Genomic DNA, 10,179 nt, shown 5'->3' with positions numbered 1-10,179 from the left:
CGTCACCAAGGTGCCACTGTTTCGTAAGTTCATAAAGTAGTGCTAGCGGCATTACGAATAGTGCTACAAATAAATCTGACACAGCGAGTGAAACAATAAGAAAATTAGATGGTGTTTGTAATTTTCTTACCATAAAAACAGCAATGCATACTAACGAATTGCCTATTATGGTACCAATGATGGTAAAGCTTAATATAAGTGCTACTACCACGTGTGTCCAAGCGAATTGTGTCCCAGCCCCTTGTATATTTGCGAGAGAGTTATTGCTTCCATTCGGATGCATTGTCGAAGATGCCAATGGAAGGCTTATGGTTGTGTACAACTTCACCGTCACCATACTTCTTTTTAGATTTATTTTCTGATCAAACAATTGTGTATTTCAATTATTGAATATCTGTGTAAAGTGAAGTTGCTTGTTTGAAAGCGTTACATTGTCACAAGTAATATTGATAACATATTTGCTTTTGGTATGGTTGTAAGTTATTCAGTACCTTCAACCCTCAATTATATTTCAGGTGACAGATTCCTTTAATGAAGAAAATAACTTTGATCCAAACGTTCTGAATTTAGATATCATGGCTCCAGAGTATCCTTCTATATATATTTGAATCTAAAGTGGCACGAGCGAAATTTTCAAACTGAAGATCCAACTTATGTTGTTCTTAGCGGAATTAAGATATTTGCCTCTTCACTTCTCGCCGTAAAATTTACAGATGGGAATATTTTAAAAAGATGTTTGAATATAACGTATAAGTATATCTATATTTGAAGATATACCTGTGTGCTCGTAATGTATACGCACATGCTTTTGCTGATATATTTAAGCATTGCAATTTAATTTTTTTTTTACTTTTTGAGTTCAGCAGATGTTATATTAGTGAATTTTGTTTCAAATGTGCACGCATTTTTTAGCACTTATTCAGATTATATAACTTCACTTTTAAATTTCCCTTGAAATACGCTGGGCGTTGTTATTAATGTTGATTTCTTTCAGGATCCTAAACTAAATTCAAGCTTACAGTGGTAAGTATAATTCAGTAGCAAATTTCTTTTCGACTTGTATTAAACGTAATGCAATAAATACGTTTTTATTTACGTCGAGGTTCAATAGTTCGGTGATCTGGAACAAGTGCAGCAAATTTTTGGTATGAATGTGTTCGATTATTGCTGACAAAAGGATGTTTCTAGTTTTTCTGGAAAAACGTCGCTTAAATCCAGTTCTTCACCATTTCAACCACGAATTCTGCAAAGAGTAAAATAGTTATTGTTAAACTTCGGGCAAGAAGAAATTCTTCTGCACAAACACACATTTATATTACACATAGATATAAAGAAACATATGTCACAAACATCATAAAAGTATCTGAAATAAGCCTTTCCACTATAAACACAAAGTTAGAAATTTTGGGGGAAGGGGTATAGTCGGTTAGTGTGCTCAACTGCTACTGATATGAAAGAAAATAAAAACTCAGAAGGATGAAGGGCAAAAATTGAATTCGGTCGACTTTCTGCGTAAATATGGAGGAAATGCCGTTCACCATTTTGTCCGGTGTGCTAACAATACTGCGAACTCGCAACCATAAAACGCAACATGGTGGCCGTCGTGGTCGTGGCAGCATCAACAGAAGAAGAAGAAGAAGAAGAAGAAGAAGAAGAAGAAGAAGAAGAAGAAGAAGAAGAAGAAGAAGAAGAAGAAGAAGAAGAAGAAGAAGAAGAAGAAGAAGAAGAAGAAGAAGAAGAAGAAGAAGAAGCGTTTAATGGATGCAGATTTACATCAACATTTCTTTCTGAAAGCAAGAATTAGATGCATCATCCAGATCAGAGAAGTGTTGAAGTTTAATAAGGATTGTGTGTGTGGTGCGGTAAAGAAACCATATCCAGTGGTCGCGGGAACGTCTTGTTCAGGCAACATTTTCATCTATATTCTAAGAGTATCTATATTCTAAAACTTATACATATGCCACAGAACTCAAGTTGATGGTTTCTTTTTTTGTTTTGTTTTCAGTATCGCAAATGATGTTGTATCCGTTATCTTTTTTTTTCAGATGAGTAACTTATTCCTAAACTGTTGCAGGGGGAGGAAGTAAGATGACTGTAATTGATTATATAACTGAGAAGATATTGGGTGGGTAGAATGTAATTAGGCAGTCTTTGTTTATATTATGTTGTATCTAAACATTTGTCTTGATCTCCCCCAACCTGGGTAGGCAGAGTCCAGATGACTTCTGCCTGCTGATTGTCATGCCTCGAGTCGGTTACATGCTTCTACAATTACTTATTCATTTTCACGTCGAAGTGTCAGTACATTAATTTGTGTATATAACAGTCAAGTGTACCATGTCCATAATGATGCTTGTAACTTGCCAGGACCAAGCAGTTTTATGAAGTCAGCCATTTCATTATGCACGTTGCATTGCTCGCATTTGTTGTTAGAATATTTTTTTCATATATTTTCCACTTGTAGTTACACATCGTTCTGTGAATCTAAAATAAGATTCACTCATCGAATTTTATTGCAGAGCATTGGGGTAATTTAATTTTTTATCGCTATTTATTTCGTTCCGTCTTGCCGATTTCTTTGTCACGTAACGGCTTTTCTTTCCATGTTTGCTTTCAATATATTTTGGAATTCTGTTTGGGTCTATATTCGGCTTTTTCGTTTTTTCCGTGTCTATATTATTACTTATAGAATTTAGTTTATTTATATGTATTTTAGTGTTTTCTTATATTACGAGGCAATATTTTTTACTGTTTTTGCAAGTATCTTATTGCTCTAGTTATTTTCCACGTGGAGACAAAATGGCCCATTGGTTAGGGCAGCAGACTCGCGGTCATAGGATCGCGGTTTCGATTCCCAGACCGGGCGTTGTGAGCGTTTATTGAGCTAAAACACCTAAAGATCCACGAGGCTCCGGCAGGGGATGGTGGCGAACCCTGCTGTACTCCTTCACCACAACTTTATCTCACTCTTACTTCCTGTTTCTGTTGTGCCTGTAATTCAAAGTGTCACACTGTGTCACGCTGAATATCCCCGAGAACTACGTTAAGGGTACACGTGTCTGTGGAGTGCTCAGCCACTTGCACGTTAATTTCACGAGCAGGCTGTTCCGTTGATCGGATCAACTGGAATCCTCGACGTCGTAAGCGACGGAGAGTCAACAACAACAGTTATTTTCCTACAATTATTGCGTAGCATTAGTTTTCTGTGCGTATCAGATTCTCTCACTTTATATCATATTATATTATCTGTTTTCGGATATAATATATTATCTGTTAAATATATGTGATATGTTAACTTGTTGTATATAACTAACTTGTGAGGGCCCATGACTCAGTGGTTAGAGGGTCGAGTTTACGACGGTGAGGCTGGGAGTTCGATTCCCGGACCTGGCTGCGTTTTGCGTTCTTGAGCAAGAAACTTTATTTAAAGTGGCTCCAGTTCAATCAGCTATAGAAATCAGCTACCGCGTCACTGGTGTCAAGCTGTGTCGGCCTTTGCCTTTCTCATGGATAACATCGATGGCGTGGAGAGGGGATGCTGGTCTGCATGGGCGACTGCTGGTCTTCCAGAAACAACCTTGCTCGGATTTGTGCTTCGGAGGTTAACTTTCTAGGTGCAATCCCATGGTCATTCATGACCGAAGTGGGTCATCCCTTTGTATGTAACTGGTAGGACTACTATTTTTATGCATATGAATGATAATTATTTGTAACAATGATTGCTGTATTAATATAAATCGTTCCATTGTTTAGAATTTTCCGCATTATTTATCAAATATAAATACTGAAGTGGGAAAAGTTTCTAGGTTTGCTGTTTGCTTTAAAACATATACTTAATTGTGAACTAACATTCATAATGTAGTGGGTCAAAATGAATTAAAGTCTTTTTTATGTGTATTTGAAAATAATCTCGAATTTATTTTGGAAGGCTGGTATCTGCCTCATATGTAACTCTCTAATCTTACTTTAAAATATAGCAGATTCAAATCAGCAGGTAAATGGTTACTCCTTAAAGTTCGTAGCAACCATGCTAGATATGTAGACAAAAGGCAATTACATAAACAAGTACCATAGACAAGTAACATAGACAATTATTACAGCCATAAAAAATGATTTGCTTAATACTGTCATAAATAAGTTTTTTTTTATATTCGATTCCCATTAAACAAATTTGAAGATATAATAATCAAATTTTTACAGGAATTGGTGTTTATGTTGTTCTTAATTCTTTATCTCATTTCAGTTCTAGTCGTGCAGATGAATGATGGTAACAGTTTTACACTTCTCATGATAATATCTGCAAATATTTCTGCCAATTGTGAAGCTGTCGGGATATGGAATTAGGACAAATTTCACTGCTAATTCTAGCAAGCAAAGCGACCGACTAGAAGTTTCTCACTTTTCGGGGGGAAATATATGAAGATAAAATTTCAAAATGCGGAATGGAAATGATGTTTTTTTGACATTTTAAGTTGTTTTTTTTTAATCAATTCACAAAGACTGTCCAATATTAAATAATCTAGATATATCATACCCATATGTACATTAACTCCTGTTAGCAAAATTCCAAATCAATATGATCACATAAATCCTCTCTTGCTGTGACACATCAAACAATATTTCTTACATTTTTCTTACATCAAATCCTATTACTAATTTTAAAGATAGTAATCTTATTCGAAAGTTGTTTGTAACGGTATGTAAATGTTTAGCCCATATATTGATTAGCTTAATATCTATGGGATTTTGCTTGGAGTACCAGGGACATCAAGAATAGCAAAGATTTTAAATTATAATTCAAGAATATACTACATTTCATATCTATTAGTATAAGGTATAATATTCCTGTCTAATTGAAAATATATGTGAATGTGTGTATTTGCGTGTTTGTACGTCTGTATGTGTGGATGTGTGTATATATACGCATAAATAAACGCAAAAATCAAACACTGGGCACATTGAAACACAAACATATACGCACACGCATATTTATATCAATTTGATTCTATTTGGCTCCACATGACGTAAAGTTTCGTGGTCGAGTAGAAAACGTCTATTCCATTAGATGCTAAGAGATTTGAAAGAAATTCAAGATGGCGTTTAGATGTTAGGTCTTTTATTGGTTAGCTCACGTTACATCGCGAAAGGGGCACCAGATATTTTCTTTATTTTTAAGCTCACACATTCGGATAGGACGTTGGCAGCTTGCTGGCGCCACTTTGACAAGAGGCTGCAGCGAAGTGTATTCAGCGATATTAATTCTTTGCATTGGAAACTGCACGTGGTGGGACTGGATGTTGAGTGCGTCAGTAAATCAGTCGGAGTTCAGTAGGTTGGTAAATAAAATTTTACTAAATGTGGTAAAATGATCTTAATTAGCTTTACTAAATGTAGTTAACTATAAAATATTTCCTATCATATTTCTGCGCCAGTAAGATTATGATCTGCTGTGGATTATGATTTGCCGTAGATTTGACTGTGGGAGTGAACTATAACATAAACTCTTTTAGCCATGGAGTATGTTATCTAAATTTAACACATTAAGTCTGTGTCTATAATGAAAATTGAACTATTTCTAATCACTTGGTAGATAAAACTTGCGAAGTACTACGTACTCACGTGGATTTGCCAGTGCTGATGCCACACAGTAATAAAGTCTACTATTTGAGATTAGACGGGAAAGAAAATCTAATAGCCTTGCTGAATGAGATGCGCTATAGGATTTTAATTCATACATTTAATGTGTATCTACGTTTCTTAAATACTTTGTATTTAGAAATTGCGAAATACTTAAAATATTATGTGCACTTGCCAACGCTAATACAAAATAATTATAATTTTGTGGGAGACGGTGTTTTTTCTTCATCATGTGTCATGAATAGCAAAAGTAGTAAACATATCTACGATTTTAGTGTCTTTTAATAATTAAAATTACATAAAACTGAGAAGTTAGCAAGTGGGTGACGAAAAACTGTGGTTCATTGGAGTTCCCATTCTTCCTCTCCTGCGTCTTCTCCTCCCTCTCATCATCATCATAATCAATGTACTGTTGAATCTGGATTTCAGGTGAAAACTTGACCGAAGTGCGCTCGAGCATAATTGATATGAAAGTGGAATTCCAAATATTGATAATTGCGGAAAATATGTGTGTTTGTGTGTGTGTGTGTGTGTGTGTGTGTGTGTGTGTGCGGTGTATTAGAAAGTGCCCGGACTAGTTCTGTAGTGCCCGAACAGATGGCAGCACAGATTTGTGTGCTCAGTGAGAGCTAGCAGAGTGCCTAGTGACATCCCTCTGTTTATTTCGCAAGTTGTGAAACGTGTTTTTGCGATGACGTGTAAGATGTAGTCTGTGATTTTTTGTCATGGACTGAGAGTTGGAACAATGAGCCAACATGACATTTTGCGTTAAACTTAGGGCGTCACTGAGAATGCGTCGGCAAGTTTACGGTCATAAGACAATGGATTGTACGTAGCGTTTCTAACGGCGTGGGTGCTTCTAAAACGGAAGAACTTCTCTGGAAGACGATGAGTAATCTAGAAGATCTGCCACGAACATCACTCCCGGAAATGTAGAGGAAATTCATCAGCTTGTGCATGAGAATGATCGGAGAACAATCAACCTCATTCTGGTTGTTGGTCTGTCGTATTGGTCCGTGCAGGTAATCTTAACGTCTGAATTGAACATACGGCGTGTCTCTGCCAAGTTTCGTCGAAATCTGTCAAGGTCTCCGTTAATGACTCACGCTTCATTTTGAGGATCGTAACCGGTGAAGAGAAGCAGACTTTGAGAAGAAGCAGAAGTCATCACAATGGAAGGACCTTTCATCCCCATGACTGAAGGAGGCATAGATGCAGTTCAGTTAAAAGCATGCTAATCTTTTCTTTCGACATCCGCGGGATTGTGCATCAAGAATCCCCATCAAGGCCCAGACCGTCAGTCAAGAGTTCTACTATGACATTTTTGAAGCGTTTGAGGGATGACATTCGGCGAAAGCGACCGAATCTCTAGAATATGGAGGATTAGATTCTTCACGATGTAATGCACCTTGATACCACGCTCTCATTCGTGAGTGTCTCGTCAAAACCAACATTGTGTCACTTCTGTACCCACCCTATTCGCCAGATTTAGCACCTGCGAACTTTGATCTCTTTCACAAGATGAAAAGTCGCCGTTTTAACATTGTTGCCGTGATCAGGAGGGAACAGCCGAAGGTCATCGACTAGCTTACGGATTCCAGGAATGGGAGGAGTGGCACGAATGCTAGAACCGGTGTATTGCTACGCAAGGTGAATATTTTGAAGGAGATGATGTTAAAACTTAGACAAATAAGTTATTTTTATTAAACATAGCTATCCCAGGAATGTTTTGATGCCACCTTGTGTATTGTGGGACACTAACACACTGCCCTTTTTCTGCATTCGTCCAGAAGCCGCTAATTTGTATGAATATTTATGGACAGCTATAGTTTAGTTAATTCTCCTCACTACACTGCTCTATTGACGGAACGAAATGCACTTCTAAGCTCAAAGAAAATCATATATTCTTCCGATAGTCTTTTTCTAAACTCAAATGAGAAAATTTTAAAACCAGATTCGAATTCAGAAAGATGAGATCTTGATAAAGGCTCAACTAGCTGAAGTTACTGTCACAATTTGATTGAAGAAATTGTTACTATTTCATCCCGACGGTTGCATATCCCAGCCAGAAACGATTGGGAGCTAGTTGCTTTGTTACTCCGTAAAAACCAAATTTCGTGTTTTGTTCATGAAATTTCGTACGATGCATTAATGATTTACGTCGATCGCCTTTGTGCGATATATTCCAGACCGCAATGATAAAGCATATTTTTGAAATATATCCGACTGATCTTTTTTCTCCTTATTTTGTAGCTGAGATTTTTTTTTTTTTTTTCTTTACCTTATATATAGATAATCACGCGGCAGAAATCGCGTATGCTATGCATAACACAAAGATCTGCATTTCAAGGGCACCATTTGTCGCCATTTACTCTGCATATTATATGTTTGTTGTCGGATTTCAGACATTCCATGCTAGCAAGATTTTCTACTGCATAAGTTCTCGTTTTGTTATGCATGAAAAACTGCTGTACTTCTGTCAATAAACTGCTTGATACGATCGTTATAGCCGTCAAACCAGTCTTGAAGATTTTCTTGAAAACGAGAAAGGCGAAATACAGGACTAGATACACACACACACACACACACACACACACACACACACATACACATACACACATACATATATATATATATATATATATATATATATATATATATATATATATATATATATATATATATATATATATATATACATGTATGCATGTATCAATGTATCTATGTATATGCATATGTATCTAGATAGTAGTCATAATGTGTATATGACGACTACCTACTACTTATATTGAAGGACATTTCGCAGTTATGAAATAAAGTGCTGTAACTTTTATTCAAAACTTTTATGAGAGCAACAGCAATACTTTTACGAGGAAGATTCTGTTAAGAATATAAATCAATAAATATATATCAAAAGCATTGTCTGATGAACATTTTCCGTTGACTGACCGGCTGCCTCAATCCAAGTATAACGCCATGAACATAAAATGAAATACTGATAACCCGAATGCAAAAAAAAAATATGCATTATTCTCACATACTTATCTTAACTCGTATACCATTTCCATACTCCCATAAGGTGGATTACCACATATACGTTTCCTCTTATTCTGCTACAGCTGAATCGGTAATTCCCAAAGGAATATCCAATCTAATGTTGCCATAAATACTGTTTTCTTTGTTATGTAACCTTGTGCTGTATATTGTAGGCAAACTATTCATACTATAGTTTCCAATCGATACTTTTCTTATAACATAATATTGTGTTTCAATTGTTGTAATGGATGTGAAAGCATAGTTGTAGTTTCACGGAAACAATAAGAATGTTATTGTTATATTTCGGGATGATCATTTTTACCCTCTTTTGCCGAGAAAAATATTATATTAAAAAAAGAGAGAAATGATTATTCCGAAATATAGCAATATATGTTTCAACATACAAGTTCACATCAAGAATCTGGCAAAACAAAAGGATAAACGTAATAAGAATTTTATCTTACGCAATAGATCTGAAAGTTACCGTTGTAGAAAGAACATATGTAAATCTCGGTGTTATAAGCCATGCTATGCAAAAACTAAAATACTGAAAACTGTTTGCAAAAATTATAATCATTTAGAGGGAAATGTTGAGCAATGTGTGCGAGAAGTACTGTCTGTGGTTTGTAAATTTCCATTGATATGCTATTTGTAGATACGTCAACATTGTATTGATTAAAAGTAATACAGACATCGTTGTTTAATTTATAAGAACACCAGAAAAGAATTCATATTCTTGAAATAAATTTGAGTGTAACATGCACTCTAACAAAGGGAAAACTGATTATTTTAATTTTCACATTTTCACATTTTAGAATGTGAAACCCACGTGCGGCTGACGTCGTGTGAATTCAGCAAGATACGTTTTCATGTGATCAGAAAAATATACTACATAAAAATTTAAAAAATGAATACCAAACGAGCGTTTTCAATGACAGTATAAATCTTGTTATTGAAATATAAACCAAACAGGTAACGTTATTTCAGTTAAAGCGTAATTTTATTGAGAAATGTTAGCAAGTATATAACTAACACATATTAGTCGTTATTTATCAACGTCAATACATGAACTGCATGTTAATGTTTCAATTGATTAATACATTAACACACACATATAAACTCGTATATATGCACATTAAATCACATGTACTGAGAGAGGAGGGAAAGATATATAAATACATATGAATACATACATGGATGTATATATATAAGTGTGTGTGTGTTTGAGCATATATATATATATATATATATATATATATATATATATATATATATATATATATATATATATATATATATATATATATATATATAAATATTTGAAATGGGGTTAAAACATACGTGATTTCATTGATCAAGTTTATTTAAATAATGATCTTGATGAATGCTTGAAGGAAATTTAAATATCATTCGTCATATTCTGAAACAAAGACTCATTCTAAACAATAGTATCCTGCATAAATAATTTCTATTGCTAGAGGTAATAAAGTAAATGTAAATAATTTT

General features: G+C 35.0%; 1 protein-coding gene across 1 annotated transcript in view; it reads right to left on the bottom strand.

Annotated features, from left to right (window-relative positions):
* The window catches only part of LOC106882687 (5-hydroxytryptamine receptor 1D), an 85,579-nt gene that overhangs the window by 1,151 nt on the left and 74,249 nt on the right, over window positions 1-10,179 (bottom strand). Inside the window, exon 2 of the mRNA XM_014933449.3 lies at window positions 1-1,243. This exon is cut by the window's left edge and continues 1,151 nt beyond it. Coding sequence (XP_014788935.1) covers window positions 1-337 — 337 coding nt within the window. The 5' untranslated portion in view covers window positions 338-1,243. The remainder of the gene's footprint in view (window positions 1,244-10,179) is intronic.

Source organism: Octopus bimaculoides, chromosome 2, assembly GCF_046866305.1.
Source record: "Octopus bimaculoides isolate indiv1 chromosome 2, ASM4686630v1, whole genome shotgun sequence".
In the NCBI taxonomy this organism is placed as follows: domain Eukaryota; kingdom Metazoa; phylum Mollusca; class Cephalopoda; order Octopoda; family Octopodidae; genus Octopus; species Octopus bimaculoides.
The sequence above is the reverse complement of the archived record's forward strand: the minus strand, read 5'-3'. Positions and strand labels throughout refer to the sequence as shown.